Raw genomic sequence first — 16,830 nt, 5'->3', positions numbered from 1 at the left:
TTTAAATTGTTAAAAGAAACAACTAAGATTTAAAGTCTTGATAGTAGAAGAGATTTAAATTGTTATGAGAACGATTCATATTAGATTCTGATCATGTAACAAGAGAGCTAAAGATGATATTATAACTTTCAGGGTATAATAAAATTGTATATCCTCATTGCAACTTCGGCATTGTAGTATAGTCAAAGAATTTTTTGATATGATATCAGAAATTAACATGTAAGAAACATATATATAACCCTATCTTTATCACAGTGGAAATGAAATAACTCAAGTCACACTTATATTCTGCTTTAAAACATAAGGAAGGTTAAAATCAAAAAACTTGTACAATCAATTTCTCTGTACATTGAAATGTACAGATTCTTCAGCCTAGAATTCTTAGGGAAGATGCTCAGAAATTTCCAAGTTCTGAAGATGAAAGACATGACCAGCACTTGCACATGTTACACTCCATAGATCTAATGAAAAAACAATTCATATATAGCATTGTACAGATGTAGCCTTGCCCATCAATCATCATGCATGGCCCCTCTCAATCAATACCAAAATCTAAAACACATGCTTTTCTCTGCCATACTTTTATAAAGATACAAATCATAATCGAAAGTAACAGTGATTTTCAACAACTAAACAAAGATACAACAACTATTGAGTTTGATGCAAACAATGTCTGATAATGTAGATGAGATTTCTTTTTTTATTTTCTCCAGGCTAAAAGAAATTATCGATATTAAACTTGTTAACAAAGCCAAAGCACAAAACATATGTGCAACAGTTAACAACAACATGAATCAAACTCAAGTACTCCAAATACCATTGAGTATAGATCGAAATCTATTGGTAGAAAGCTTCTTCATGATCTTCTTGGCCTCAAACACATCATTTTCTGCGAGCTTTTCGACATTTTTGATATATCCAGATGCCACAATCTTCCTCCTGCAACTGTTGCTCTCAGTTAAGGCCAATAGAGCCGATAGCAATAGCTTCTTGGTTGCACACTAAAACTGTTAGATCTAAAGCACACATATAAGTATGACATTCATGTGAAATTAGTTACTATGACTGAGGTTTCTATTGCATGATTAATTTATTCTTAGCGTGATAGGAAAAACTGAATATCAATCTTCCTCCTGCAACTGTTGCTCTCAGTTAAGGCCAATAGAGCCGATAGCAATAGCTTCTTGGTTGCCACTGGCTTCTCCTCTTCTGGATTAAGCAACTGAAGTATTTTACTAACATTGTGATCTTCTTGAACGAACTTTTTCCGATTCTTTTGGATTGAAATCAAGTTACAGAGAGACTCTGCTGCCATTTCTCGGACCTCAAAAGATTTTGTATCGAGTAATTTCACAAGCTCTGGCATAAAGCCTAAATCACCCATCACTCTTCTAGCTTCCTCTGAAACACCAGATAGTTTTGATGTAGCCTTAAGAGCCGATTCTTGTATTGAAATTTCTCCATTCCGTAGAAAAAACAGGAGTTTATTGACATATCCGGAGCTCATCAGAATATTTACAACATTTGTAGATGAGAAGCAGCAACTCTCAATTGCACGAAGAACGACCTCCCTTGTTTTCGATGAGTAAGAAGAATTTGGGTCTAAGACGTGAACGAGTGACTCAATAACTCTTTCTCTAATCAATTTTTGCTTGATAGCTTCATCTTCATAAGCCAAGTAGGCTAAAAACTCTATAGCCTGTATTTGGATTGCCTCTTCCTTTGAGCTAACAAGATTCGCAAATACTGAAATTGCACCTTCATCCACCATAAATCTCTTAATTTCAACAACAACACTAATATTTCTTAGAATTCCACAGGCCAAAACAACCAATTCTTTGCTACTATTGACGCTGCTACAAATCTTGAGAAGAGTATTAACACCTCCTTGACCAGAGACTGACCAAGAGTTATCAGAATTATGTGTCATTCTCTGTAAAATTTTACCGGCCCTTAATTTCCCCAGTTCGCTTCCAGACTCCAATAACCTAACCAAAGGCCCAATAATTCCACAGATGGCTAGATTTCCTCTATAAGATTCAAACCCTGCAATCATCAAAACCGCCTCCAACGCCTCTTCTTGAATACCCAAATCCACTAATTCAAGAAGAGTAATCAAAATGCTTATACCATCATCAACCTCGGTCGCCACAATCTTGACGTACTTCTCATCAACTGAAAGAATGTCATTAAGCTCAGCCAAAGCTCGGACCCTCAACTCCAATCCTCCGATCCTCAATCTCGAAAACAGATCTTTTGCATAGAGCCTCATGTCTTCGCGAGTAGCAGCAGCTCCTGGCTTAGAGAGTATAATAGCTCTAGAGCGTGTTAAAATCCCAGAAGCATAAATTTCATCAAGATGTTTGATATGGAGATTGAGTTTGGCTATGATCATATCAAGATCGCTTCTTAGTCGAAGCTTACCTCCTCTGTAGGATTCATTGCTGCAGTCATCAGAGAGCAACTGGGTCTGGTTCACCGTTGCAATTAAGGATTGCAGAAGGATGTCAAGCTCTGGGATTCCCTTCGAACTGGTATCGACCGGGCTGAGCCCGGAGTTGAGCTTCCCAAGCTTCTCTCTGATTGATTGCCATTTGCCCGCAAAGGATGGGACTGAGTAACTGGATGATATTAGAGCATCAATAAGAGCAGAAGCTTGCTGGAGGCTGGAATCCCCTTCTTCTTCCTCTTCTTTCATTTCTGCGAGAGCCCCAAACCTGCAACAAAAATCTGAAGCTCTTTATCTTAGTATCAGCAAAGGGACATTTTGTGGTAACTGAATTCTCTGATAGTTGATGATAATTACAAGAATGGCCTTGGAATTGGTGGGTAACGGTTAGGGACAAGTGTAAGGTAACAGTAGTGGTAGTACTTTTTCGGAATATTTACAAGATACAGTAGCAGACTGTGGTTCGGGTGTTGAAATTTATGATTGAAAAGTTTGTTGGGGGGGATACGAAGGTAGGTTGAAGAAATGAATGGAAGTTGTGGTTATTGTTGCGAGTGATGATTTGGTATTTGGGAGTAGAAGTGAAGAAAGGATAAACGAAGTATGTACAAGTGGAAAGTTCATTGTATGCGTAAATATTGTTTATTATTATCCCTATCATAAAGTGATCATACCTAATGTATAAACATTTTTTTTTTTTATCATGAGCTTTAGGGTTTGTTGCGGATAGACCCTCCGTAATTCTGTTGTTGTAGATAGACCGGTGAATTCCCAATTCTCGTTAATTTTCCATTTAAGTTAGTTATATGCAGTGACGATCATCGAGCAAGCTTATGGACTGTAAATCAGTTTATAACGAAGTTAATAATGCTGGGGTGTGCCTGCAATAGTAGAAGTATAGGGGTTCTATCTGCAATTTGGCTACAGGACAAGGGTCTTATCACAATTAACCCTAAACTTTAACAGCGCTGCTAATTAAGCAGGCAAGTGTTGATTATTGTGACAAGTAGCATAGGTTGGTATATAAAGCATATAGGATGGAATCAAATAAATGATTAGGACCTTACCTCAAATTCTATGTAAAGTGGGAAATATTAGTCCGTCACTTTTAGACTAGTGGCACCTAGAGTTAATTAAGAACAAGAGTTGAGGATAATGAAAAAATCTTTGATGTAAAGGGGAAGAATTAGTTATTTACGTGGACCACTGATAAGATCCAATGAGGGAAACAAGAGAAATATACGGAAAAAGAGTTGTCAATTGCCTCCCATGTGAACTCCTTTGTTCGGATGCCCTTTCCTCGTGTTTTCTTGCAAGCAGAGCAGAGAAAGGATCTCCATAACAAACAATGAGCACAAAGAGGCACGGGCATCCAAAACCAAAGCAAAGGAGATAAGCTTTTCATTGAAGCTGAGTAGACGGCATGGGGATGAGCTACTTCAGAAAAATAACAATCTTAAAAGGGTTAATTGCTGATTCACCCAGTGTACTATTGTCCAATTGCGGATAGAGATTCTATTATTGCAGATAGCCCCTAATGAAATTTGTTTGATTCTTTTATCTTTAGAGAAAAAAAAAAGAGAATACAAATTTTTCACAAGTAAACTTCCTGAGGGTAAAAATGTAAAAAAAAATCGCTCAGGGATTTATCTACAACTATTGAATTGCAGGGGGTCTATCCGCAATTAGGCGAGGGTACGTGGGGTCTATCCACAATTCACCCACACTAGAATGGTCATAATTAGCACAATGGTCTCATTTTATTAAGTTTATAAACCCTCTAAAAGGGACAAACTGCCGTTGTTGTGCTTGTAGTTATCCTCAAAAAGGGAAAAAAATAATTAAGGTTTATTCTTCCATGTGACCACCGCAAACTTTCTAATGCCATCCATCCTTCTCTTTTGTATTGTTGACAGTTAGTTGAGGCATCCTATCATCAATTCCTCAAATGCTTTGCGATCCATTTCACGAGTTGACACATGATGCTAGCTATTAAACTAGTAACTTTTCATTGTATTGTATAAGCAGTCCTTCAATATATAATAGCCAAATGATTAAATAGAAAATGGGATGAGATTCTTAGTTAGTAATCAAGGTCTAAAGATACTACGACATTTAAAATACAGTTAGTATTTCGCTAAAATGTACCGGTACATGGCTTATCATTTTAAGAGGTTCTCTATCTGAGGAGTTAAGATGAGAAACATAGCAACTACATCGAGGACAGGCTTTGATGGATTGAAGAGGATGGCTAGCATGGGGGTCTTTTTCCACACCAGGACCTAACGGATTTCTTTTTAATAGAATGGGTCCTATGATCTGCACTACGGAAGCAAATCTATATATTCCCCTTAATTCAAACATGAGTTGTTCAATGTTGTGACTAGATAAGCCAAAAAGAAACATCATGTTAGGTACCATAAAAGTCTTGGTGAGTGGAGAGTGGCTTTCATTTCTTAGGGAATCAAGGCGTAAGTGAGAAGAGAACTGTAGCCGCGTTAGATATCATCTGGTACCGGTTACTTAGCTTAGAAGAGAGCAGATTAAAGGGTATTAAGTTGTCAAATGAAAAGTAAATGATAAATTGATAAGATGCAACAACCCTAAGAGCTATAGGTTTATGATTGCTAGGGAAACCATAGGAATTTGAGCAGTAAGTACTTCACATGTGACTCAATAGTTTCGTGAAGTAAATACTCGGTATTTGTGATCAAATTGAGCAACATCACATGTGCTGATTAAGAAAAGACTTGTATAGTTTCAATACTGAACTAAAGTTTCACTCGTACTCAAACAATAAACCAGAAGAGGCTTATTCATAGGAAAATGATAGGGGCACACCCTCAACCACACCCCCTCTTTCATTTAATACAGTGCACCGGACCTCACATGTGATTTTAAATTTTTAAAATCACATGTGGGGCCCGGTGCACTGTAGCAAATGAGAGAGGGGGTGTGGTTAGAGGTGTGGTTGAGGGTGTGCCCCTAGTGCCACCCTTATTCATATGTTTCGACTTCAGAATCACCAGGGTCCTTTTCTTGAAAATTCAACTGATTGTACGTAGTTTCACATGTCATCCTTTTTCATCTCTATAATCCTTCTAATGTGACGAGTTTCTGCACAGTAGAAAGGTTATTTTACCGGTATATAGTCATGTTCTTTAGGACTCAACTAACATCCTGACCTTGGTCCTCTTAGATTAATCTAACAAAGGAATGATCCACACATATGCAGATGATAGAGCGCCCAACTGAGGAGGAGATAATCCAAACTCTGCTGCATCAGCACTTTTTTCCATTTTATTTCAGGGCCCAATAAGAAATGTTGAGCCCCAAATCGACAAATCCAGGATCTAAAAATTTATTCAATTATTGATCATGATTTGCAGATCTCAGGACCTAAATATACGCCAGACTTCCTATATAATTTAGCAAATAACGATGACCTTCAAAGCTTATAGACTATAGTTTACCACATTGACATATTTGTCATGAATCTCCTGATGCATGTTCATTTGATCAAAATGGATGCCATACCGCCATTTATAGTGATATATAACCACTTATTTAAATCTAAATGTTAAAATTTGCATTTTGTAATTGTAGAATTGCTAATCCTGCGCCGCTGTCATTGTCCATAAATTTAGAAGTAAGGATTGATACGACAATGACAACGTACGAGCAAAGTAATGTCAACTATAATGTTTCAAACAAAAGTCTGGCAACAACATAAATTCACTCGTGAGTAAAGCCTACGAGCAACGTAACGTCAACTATAATGTATCAATTCAAAGTCTGATAACAAGATAAATTCACTTGTGAGTAGAGCCTGCTAGATTTTATTGTCATAATTGTCAATTAGTCACAAACTGGAAACAGGGTTTCAAAAGCAATTCCAATGGAATCATTTCAGTTCATGTCAATGGTGCTGAATATCCCAATGAAATTGATCATACCTCCAAAGTGAACACATCATAGTTTGAAGAAAAGAAAAAAGACATGACCTCATTCCTCCAATCTCTCTCTCTCTCTCTCTCTCTCTCTCTCTCTCTCTGAGCTTTGAACGGAGTAAAAAGCATTTGAGTTGGATATATTTAACTCCAAAAGAGAAGCCAGCTACGAGAGTGCCATCAGCGTACCGAGATTCCAATCTGAACCAAGAGCTTTGCAAGCGGATCGATGCTTGGAGCAAAGTCAACAAGAAATATGCGGACGTAGAAAATTCAGGAATCCAACACCTCGCTATTGTACTTTTCAATCCAAGATTCAATTTATAATCTGCTATAAACATTCCAGACCTCAGATATATCACAGTTCAACCACATAAACAAATGAGAATCTCAGAAGCTCTTGTTATATAAAGGACCAGCTCATACAACAATAGGGTATCAAAATAATTCCAGTTATTGCACCAACCAAAAGAAATACATTATAATTGAGTCGAAGCAAAATAATTGAGTTTTTTCGCCTTTTTTGAGCCTGTTAACAGCTTTTCCTAAAGAAAAATAGGTCAAATTACAGACCTCAGATATATCACAGTTCAACCACATAAACAAATGAGAATCTCAGAAGCTCTTGTTATATAAAGGACCAGCTCATACAACAATAGGGTATCAAAATAATTCCAGTTATTGCACCAACCAAAAGAAATACATCATAATTGAGTCGAAGCAAAATTATCGAGTTCTTTCGCCTTTTTTGAGCCTGTTAACAGCTTTTCCTAAAGAAAAATAGGTCAAATTACAAGTAACCTTGAACATGTAAGTTACCCATCTTTCCAATCATAAACAAGAAAGGGGGAGGCAGCTATGAGCAAGAAAGCAATACCAGCAGCCAAAAGTTACAGCGGGACCACTTTAGAAGCGCCACAGGCGAACGTTCCAATTTTCTAAGGTTGGCTATCGACCACAAGCCCGATACACCAACAATGCGTCCACTGCAAAAGCAACCACCAATTCTACTTCAATCTCCTGACCATCAATATAAGCAAGCTACTCTTCACCCACACTAGAGATGCCCTCTTTGCTTTGCCACGCGTATTGGAGTCCCTGGAAACTGCAGCACTCACCTGACCACAAAGAAGACGTAAGATGCTGGAGTGGTGCAGGAGTTTGATAAGTTATATGGCCAAGATAATTCTACTTCAACATCACAGACCCCACTGAAATTGCCCGCTTCATCAAGAAGGTATGCTTCCATGCAATGGTGACATGCAATGTATTCTGTTTCTTTTATGTTGCTTATGATTGGAGTGGTGCAGGAGTTTGATAAGTTATATGGTCAAGGGTGGCAGTGCATTGTTGGGACTGATTTTGGCTCATTTGTGACACATCATATGGGCTGCTTCATCTAATTTAGCATAGGGAAGCCTTGTGATCTTGCTATTTAGAGGAGCAGCAATGCCTGAGGCAGACGCTGACCGGTTAATAACAATCGAGTCAGTTAAGGCATGATTTCTTCTGCTTATTGTTTTTTAATGTGCAAATTGTAATGTAATGAGGAAAATATAATTCATGTTTCACATTCACGAATTATAGTCCTCCCTCTGGCTCTGATTTGTTTTCATTATTGAGAAAAACCTACTGACAAACCTGCAAGGTGAGAAAACATGCAGATCTGAGCACAATAAAATTTTCTAATGTGATAATAAGAAAAGTTATCCCTGATTCTAATTCCAAAGACACCAAAGAACAAAAATTTAAAAGGCTGAATTCACCAAAAAGAAGTAAAATCCAGAGGATCTTGGTACCGGTAGAAGTGTCAATGAAACAATTAGAAATTAATGTGGTGCAGGGTCAACATCTCGAACCACGTAGCCATTTATTCCCTTGAGAAAGATAAAAGGCAAAACAAGACTTCACTGGCCATGTAATGTTCTAAACACAGATAAGACAAAAAAACATTACCGAGAGCCTGAGAGGTATTGAACCATTAGAGGGTGATGACAAAAGGAGGAGCATCCCTCCTTGGCCCGGCAACAGAACGATACACATAAACTTTCTCAGCTTCCTCAGTTTCATTGCTCTCATTCTCCTTGATAACCTCCACATTCAACCTAGGCATCTCCCTTGCAAGTAATCGACAGCCATTCATTGTCACATTGCAAGCTGACATCCAAAGAGACCTCATGGACTCATACCTCTCAATCCCTGAAAGCAATGCTGCATTTCCAAATGGACAGTCTCTTATTTCCAGCTTTCTCAACTTCGGGCATCCCTTCAACACAAACTGCATTCCCTTGTCACTGCTTCCAGCAAAAGCAACTGATAAGGCCTCAAGGTTTTTAGCATATATGCCAATGTACTCAAAGGCTAGATCTGTGAGAAGACCAGAAACAGAAAGTCTTTGAAGTTTAGTACAGGTCTTCACAACTGCACCAAATGCTTCATCCATTGGCTCATTGGTGAGGTAATCAGGTACGCATGTGGTCATTATACAAAGGCGGAAGTGGGTAAAGTTGGGACAGTTACGAACTACAGTAGCTACAGCAGCATTAGTCATCCGACGGCAGAAGTATAGAACATAGTGAAGTTTTGGACATCCCTCTGAAACTGCAACAAAACCAGATTCAGTAACACCATTGCCACTACCATCCAAAAGGTCATCCTGATCGAATGGGTCTGCTGGAAATACCCGGAGTTCTTCAAGAAGATGACAACTGGACCCCGCAGCTTCTAGTCCTTCGTCCTCTACAGTGTCTAGAACCTGTAGGAACAATATTGGGGGAAATTAGCATGTTGAAGGGATAATTCATAGTTTGAGAAAAACTTGTCTCGATACCTTTGGCTCATCAGAATGCAATGCAAAAGTTGAATCTAGTTATAACCCTCAACCCTCACCACAACCTCGAAGTCATGGTGTGGTGGCGAATCTTTGACATGGTATCAAAGCAACCCGTGTTCAAGTGTTCAAACATTAGTTGCCACAAATTTCTAAAGCGGACTAAACAAGATGTCACTCAGTGAGTCCAAGTTTCGACCCATAAAGATGCCGTCAACATGTAAAGCTATAACCTTCCAACTCTCACTACAACTAGGTGCAGTGATTGGGACCTTTGACATGGTACCATAGCAACTCATGTTCACATCCCACTAGCCATGAATTTAAGCAGATTTTAAAAATATTGATATTGTTGCATGAGTCTTAAGTTTTGGACCAGGAAAAGGACACTCAACCTGCAGGGCAATGATAGAGTATAGAATTATAACTCTCAACCCTCGTCACAAGTTCAGAGTTACGGTGTAGACTGTAATTGTAGGGACCTTTGACATCTGGGACATCAGTATATTATAACACAAGTTTGATTTATTATCAATTTCTTCAAGACTGTTTGTAGGATTAAAGACTCTAACAAACATGATTACATAACAGGGGATATAGAGAACTGATGAGCTGGCTCTCTTGTTTAGGTGGAAGCATTGCCACCAGAGAGACAAGCAAAAAGAATATGGGCTTTAGTACGAGATGTTGAATGTGAGCTTATAATTGTTAATTAAGCATATGGTCTGTGCGAGGAAAAGGTAAACCATTCCATAGCTTTTACTTTTATTATGAATTTACTGTTATAAAATGCAAAAGGAAAGAAAGAGAACATAACATTATGACAGTATAATGCACTAAGTTAATCAGTGGACCACCAAACAAAATTCTACTTTTTTTAAGAGAACACGCTTTCCCCATTGTAACAATCTATTAGGCAATATTCCACTAAAGAAGTTATTACTTTGGAAGTTTTTTCGTGATTGACCAAAAGATTTGGACAGTCATACACATATCAGCAAGTGGCTACACTGTCAGCCTAACATGTTAGTTAAGAAAATATATACAAATACTTCCACATGAAAATTTTTCAGAACTGTCAAACTGTGGTTCTATCGATAACTCATTTTCATTGCTACATAATCTATTCTAACCACACTAGTGAATGAACTCAAAAAATTAAAAACCGAATTTTGCCCGGTGAGATCAACAAAATTAACTAAAAAAGCATACTAAAATGTGGTTGCCAGCAACCACAAACAAAGGAGAAACATAAACAGCATGTAGGTTGCCAGCAACCACAAACAAAAACAACAATTATGAACTAAAAGGTAAAAACTTTAAATCCTCACCCAAAGCCTTCGAAGCAAAGGACAATGTGGCAGGATCTTTGCAAGTTGTGTGCTTTGCAGAGGTGCATAACTCAAATTCAAGAATGACAGATTTGCACAGGCCGGGTACAATAATGGAAGATAAAGAGAGGAAACTGCCCAAAAACCCGAAAGAGTATTCAAATTTTTGCAATTACTAAATACAGTTTCCAGCTGAGCATCCGCTGGAAGAGCATGATCTTGTGAGAATGAACCAGTTCCCAGTTCTATAAGCTGTGGAGCTCTCATCAGCAGTCTCCAAAGTTGCTTCTGTGTGACATTCTTATTCACTTTTAAGACTTTTAGTGATTTGCATCTTTCCACAAGCCTCTCCAAGTCATCAAAATCCACTTCAGAAGTCAGATGAGCAAAATTAAGCACTTCCAGGGACGTGACACTTTCAGGAAAAGAACTTAACCAGCTACCATCAAGATCATCAATCATGCATTCCTGTATATCTAGCTCAGTCAAGTTCCTGAAACCAAATTAAGATTTAGGATCTTTTAGACAAATGAAGGGAAATTTAAATAACAGCACAACAGCACTTGAAACGAGTAAGATTTCAAGCCATTTGTTACGAGAAGAAGGAGAATAAAAGGCCATATACAGGCTTGGGAATGCCTATTTTTTATTTATTTGATATCAGCTCATTGATTCAGTTACCAATTTACTAAGTGAGATCCTCTTACTGCATGATATATACTAGTGATTATTCCAGACCGGATCAATTATGCACTAGGGAATTGGAACAAAAATTATAAATAGTTTCTTTCGAAAAAATGACAATCACTCATAGACAGTAGTTATAAGTAGATTTGTTATTCGGTCAGAAAATCACATTATGTCATTTGCTTAACCCAGTTGAATCTTCAGAAAACTGAAAACACAGTTAATGTAGCTTCATCTTTGAAGCTTCAATACAGCATGTGGATAAGAAACTTACAGGAATCACTAATAGAAATGAAAAAAGGGGGAAAAAAAGAAAAAGGGAAGCAACAAGACATCCATGTGGCACAGTCAATCCACTGACTGAATGTGTATAAATTTTCTATTATCCTTCACGACTGATAGAAACTAGAAAAATAACCCATATTGAAATGACAAATGGGCAGATTAATGTACGTAATAAATGGAATTTAGTTGCTTGGATAAAAAGTTTTAAACCAGCTAAAATGTAAAGAATAACAAGGTCTGTCTGATATGCTGAAACGGAGTCACTTTCAGCAACAAATGAATTCTCTGCATACAAGTTCCACGTGAACTCATGAACTCTGGATGTTTAACATCTAAAGGGTCAAGCTAGCCAAGCATCAACAGGTTTTGTTATCAAGGTTATTAAACCAAATTTCAGGCTTCATTACTAGAAGGACCAAAACACTAACTAGCAAAGGCAGTCAAAGACTGCTTAAACACACTAACAACACATATTCTTTTAGCTACCACAGAAACAAATGTGCTGTTCAAATAAGCACCATCATCTGATACAAATGACTCCTTTAATTCCAAATACACAACGGTGAAAATACTTGATAAGAGAAAGCAACGTATTCAAATAATAATCTAAATAGATCACTCTGAAACGATTAATGACCGGAAAACCAAAAGCATCTCTCTGTGAAAATTTACCCAAGATTTATATCTGAATGAAACAAGAAACAAGAAATAAAGCAATATACCTGCAACCGCCCACGATGGAGGCAAGACCATTGGTGCTGAAGCCATCACAGCTAACAAGTGACAGTGCTTTGAACCCTGGAAATGACCGAGCCAAGAAATCAAGGCTCTCATCAGTAACACGCATCCTCTTAAGCCGCAGTTCCTCAAGAAACGGATAAGCTGAAGCAAAAACTTCAAGCCAGGAGTGGATATCAGCTCCCCAATTTGGAGGAACAAGATTGAAGTCTGAGAACCGAGGTTTCCCTTTAATGGTGAAACTCCGAATATTCGGAAACCTACGGGCAACAATCTCCGGAGACACGGAATAACAGTTGCCAATAAAGACATGGGTTCGGCTCCCTCTTTCTGCATCGTACCAATCCTTGGAGACCAAAGAAACCGCACTGCGATCTTTACGCGAATCGACAAAAGACAGAATGCGGTCTAGAAATTTATCAGGGAAGGGGGAGATTCGGAGCCCTAGGAGTTTCTCCTCAATGTCCATTTCCTCCTTCCCCTTGACTTAAGACAAAAAGTTGGCAAGTTTTCAATGAGTAACTGTCTCAAAGATTCAGTCTGTCGATAGCCAAGGGCAATAAAGACTTCAGATTCTTTTCTACAGATTGCTTTTTTGAAAGAAAAAAAAATTTCAACCTTTACCCTTCAATTAACATTTCAGCAAACCCCAACTATAGAAACCTAATTCTAACAAAAATTTGAAACTGAGCATGGTCACGGCTTCAACAAAAGACGAGCACAATGGAGGGATCGATACAAAAGTAATCTAATTTAAAACACACTAATTAAGATAAGAAAGATAAAACAAGCTTTAGAACTCGCAACGTATCTATTAATCTAGCAAAAATAAAGAGTAATATGAATGAAAATGGGGAAAAGATAGAACCTTTAATGAAGAGGACTCCCGGATGAATTCCAAAAAGGATCGAAGCTTTGAGAGTGCTTTTAAAAAATGGGAGCACTGAAACTCCATGTGAGCAGTGTACGGACAGCTTCAGCAGGTTGGAGACAGATCCAATTCTTTCGGTGGCAGCAAGTGGCTCGTTATTCTGCTCCGCCGACAGTCTAGTGATAAATATTGTTCTTCTTATTTTCTAATGTAAAAATAGTCTTTGCGTTTCTTCTCCGATTCAATTTATCTGTTTATTTGCGGACAAATTTTCAAAACAGTCCCTTTTGTATTTTTAATCCCAAAAAAACCCCTTTTGAACTTAATTTTAAAAACCGACCTAGCAGGTCGGTTTTTAAAATTTTTTTTTTACGAAACTTTACGCGAGTTGAACTCCTGTGAAGTTTAGCAGATTTTTAAACTTCACGGGGGTTCAACTCCCGTAAAGTTTAATTTGTTAAAAAACTTCACGGGAGTTAAACTTCGTGAATTTTTATTACCCCAATTCCTGCTCCTCTGAATAACCCACTCTCCGTTGCCAACCCAATCAAACCACCAATAATTGCTCCTGCCAACAAACCCACTGAACCCCAAACCAAACCAAAAAGATCAAAATTTGATCTGTGTAATGAAATCAGCACACGCAAAAACGACGACCCAGGTCGTTAAATTGAGCAAACCTGTAGCCAAATTTTGGGAAAATAGAGCAAACCTGTAGCAAAGACACAGGTGACAATAGTGCAGATGAGCTTCTTAGTGAGTTTTGAAGCTAAGGAGCTTGCCCCGCTTCTTCTTTCATTGGAATTTGAGGTGATAACAGAGAACAGGGAAGAGGAAGGTGACAAAGGAACTGGGAGAAGATCCATGGCCAAATTTGGGGAAATTTTGAGATGGTTTTTTTTAATAAATGACTTGGGGCAGGAATTGGGTTGGCAACGGAGAGTGGTTTGATTGGGTTGGCAACGGAGAGTGGGTTACTCAGAGGAGCAGGAATTGGGGCAATAAAACTTCACGAGAGTTCAACTCCCGTGAAGTTTTTTAAGAAATTAAACTTTACGGGGGTTGAACCCTCGTGAAGTTTAAAAATCTGCTAAACTTTACGGGAGTTCAACTCTCGTAAAGTTTCGAATTTTTTTTTTCAAAAACCGATCTGGTTTCAACGTCAGGGCTGAAACCAGGTCGGTTTTTGAAATTAAGTTCAAAAGGGGTCTTTTTTGGGATTAAAAGTACAAAATGGACTGTTTTGAAAATTTGCCTGTTTATTTGCTGTCATGATTTTGTCATATTAAACAGCCTAATCCTTATTAATCGTATTAGACCTCCACATCCTTGGTATTAGACCTCCACATCCTTGTAATTTCAAAGCAGGCCCTTAATCTCTAAAGTTGTTCTGAAAACACCCTCCTATCAGATTTAAGCGTGGTTACTCACTCCTCTTTCTACTGTTACCGAACTACTATGTTCCTTCCTGTATTAAAAAACAGTTTTTGAGCCGTCCGCTTTTACCGTCTTTTATCTCTCTCCTTTCTTCCTCAATCTCTTTCCTTTCATATATCTTTCTCCCTTATAAAGTAAGGGCATTAATGTAATTTAGTTAAGATGGTTAAAAGTTAATTATACTATGGTAAATTTTTCGGACAAAATCGATTAAGAGGTTTTTTTTTAAAGTAAATTATGAATTTGAGAGTATGAATTTAAAGATGAAGTTTTAGGAGCCTGATATACAGGTGAAGATTTGGGAGTCTAATGTGACAAAAACTCTTGAGTAATGAATTTGTTAGAAAAGAAGAAACATATAGATTTGGCAAGCTAGGCATGAGAATAAGGGGGTCAAAAAACAGGGGCGGATCTATATACAGTCTAGGTGGGGTCGCGGTCCCCCTAAAATTTTGAGAAAAAAAAGATAGGATGGTTTCTGTAAAACCTCCTCCCTTAAAAATTAAAATATATTCATTTTACATAATTTTTGTCTTACTCTTTTCAAATATTTTGGAGATATTGACGTTAGCTATTCTACTCGTTTTGTTTGGGTTGTGGTGTATCTCTTGTGAATAAAATTGCATTAAGAAAATTTTTTATCTATCTTTTGTACGCGGCCCCGGCCCCCAGAACTGAAATCCTAGATTCGTCCCTACAAAAAAATATTTGTACCCGTATTCATTATGTTACAAATAAGGTTATTAAAAATCTATGACGGATAGAATATAGTTACAGTTATGGTCATGTAATGAAATATTCAAATATATATCCAAAAATATATTGATCATATCGTTGCAATTGTTTTAAACCTTGGAATAATAGATTTGAGACCTATTTTGATGATTAAAAAAATATAATCTTAGCTTTTTTTAGATATAACAAACATTTTTATGAAATCTCTTTTATCATACAAACTATAATTTTTTGGTATCATTTGGTTTCTCATATCCGTTTTGTATCCACATATATGTATCCGGATTTAGCGATTGTAGATTTGACTTTTCTTTATCGAGACATATCCATATTCATATTTGTATCCAATTATAGCGGATATTGATATGAGTTTTCCATACTGAGATATGCATTTATCCGTGTATCTATCCTTTACCGGTAAATGAACACAAATATGATAAATAGTAAGTACCATATCCGAGTTGTATCCTATCCCTTAACACCCCTACATAAGAATCATCACATTTTGCTAGTTCATCAATTGATCAATAATAAAAATTCTACGGCAAAATGTTCTCGATGGCGTTGAAGATGAACACTATTAATTATAGCGTATTGGTTTTAATTGATGAGGGTACAATGAAAAACTTTAACGGCTTAAGTTTGTGAGAGGTCAAACATAACAGATTCCAACATTGGGGACCTGTTTAATACAATTATGAAAAAGTGAGGGGCTTATTTATTTAAAGCATACGTATTTCACATTTTGCGTACATGTTCTAAATATTGAATATTTGGGGATCAATATTAAAAATACCGTTAAATAATAGGAGATAATGATATATTTTTTGGATCTTTAAAAGTAGTTCTACTTCCAAGCTCCACGTTACCTGACTGTTTGACATGGAAGGAGGACAAGAGACGGCGGCTGCCTAAAGTGGGCAAAATTTCATTGATAATTAAGTTGTCTCTATTTATGTTCTCCAGATGACCCCCTTTTCAAGGGTAGTTAGGTCGAAAATAAAATAAAATAAAATTTGTAATAGTCTTCTGCAAAAGAGCTTTGCTACAGGGACTCAAAATATGGGATCATTTGAGGAGCCTATTGCATAATGAACTGGCATGACCAGCTCTCATTATGCAATAGGGAGGGGACATCTCACATGTCTCCTTCGTTGGTCCCATATTTTGAGTTCTTAAGGTATTTTTCTCTGCAACAAATGAAGCAGAACTTAGGGGATGATAAAACTACCCAAAAAACAAAATAAAAAAAAATAAAATAAAAAACCCTAGAAACCACTTAAACATAGGGTAATTATACAAAAACATCTTTTATTTTTTATTTATACATGAAACCATCTTTAAAGTGAGTTCTAGTTGCAATTAACCATCTCCATTCAAATTTTCATTAAAAAATAAATAAGCTTAAATATTTCAATTTCAAAGTACGTGAATTGTATCATAGTAAGACCAATACACAATTTTTTTTTTTTTGAGAAATGTGCATTGAAAAGCAAGTTTTTAAGGGTAATTTCGGT

The 16,830-nt window shown here is 37.1% G+C and overlaps 2 protein-coding genes across 6 annotated transcripts; both read right to left on the bottom strand.

Annotated features, from left to right (window-relative positions):
* LOC109833245 (vacuolar protein 8) lies at positions 743 to 2,963 on the bottom strand. 3 transcript variants are annotated; one of them, XM_020400845.1, is made up of 3 exons: positions 2,807 to 2,963; positions 1,188 to 2,730; positions 743 to 993 (listed from the first exon to the last, which is right to left on the bottom strand). In XM_020400845.1, exons 2-3 carry the CDS (start codon positions 2,696 to 2,698, stop codon positions 801 to 803), a joined length of 1,704 nt encoding a protein of 567 aa, XP_020256434.1. In that variant the 5' UTR covers positions 2,699 to 2,730; positions 2,807 to 2,963; the 3' UTR covers positions 743 to 800. The 3 variants fall into 3 exon arrangements, with proteins under 3 accessions (XP_020256434.1, XP_020256435.1, XP_020256436.1); XM_020400846.1 differs by having other exon boundaries at positions 743 to 932; positions 1,127 to 2,963; XM_020400847.1 differs by having other exon boundaries at positions 743 to 958; positions 1,153 to 2,963.
* On the bottom strand, positions 7,005 to 13,341 carry LOC109833243 (protein AUXIN SIGNALING F-BOX 3-like). Of its 3 annotated transcripts, none has more exons than XM_020400843.1 (5): positions 13,139 to 13,341; positions 12,255 to 12,756; positions 10,561 to 11,053; positions 8,356 to 9,154; positions 7,005 to 7,517 (listed from the first exon to the last, which is right to left on the bottom strand). In XM_020400843.1, exons 2-4 carry the CDS (start codon positions 12,737 to 12,739, stop codon positions 8,381 to 8,383), a joined length of 1,752 nt encoding a protein of 583 aa, XP_020256432.1. In that variant the 5' UTR covers positions 12,740 to 12,756; positions 13,139 to 13,341; the 3' UTR covers positions 7,005 to 7,517; positions 8,356 to 8,380. The 3 variants fall into 3 exon arrangements, with proteins under 3 accessions (XP_020256432.1, XP_020256431.1, XP_020256433.1); XM_020400842.1 differs by having other exon boundaries at positions 12,255 to 12,810; positions 13,139 to 13,331; XM_020400844.1 differs by lacking the exon at positions 7,005 to 7,517 and adding an exon at positions 7,524 to 8,040 and having other exon boundaries at positions 12,255 to 12,810; positions 13,139 to 13,332.

This window comes from Asparagus officinalis, chromosome 3, assembly GCF_001876935.1.
Source record: "Asparagus officinalis chromosome 3, Aspof.V1, whole genome shotgun sequence".
In the NCBI taxonomy this organism is placed as follows: Eukaryota; Viridiplantae; Streptophyta; class Magnoliopsida; order Asparagales; family Asparagaceae; genus Asparagus; species Asparagus officinalis.
The sequence above is the reverse complement of the archived record's forward strand: the minus strand, read 5'-3'. Positions and strand labels throughout refer to the sequence as shown.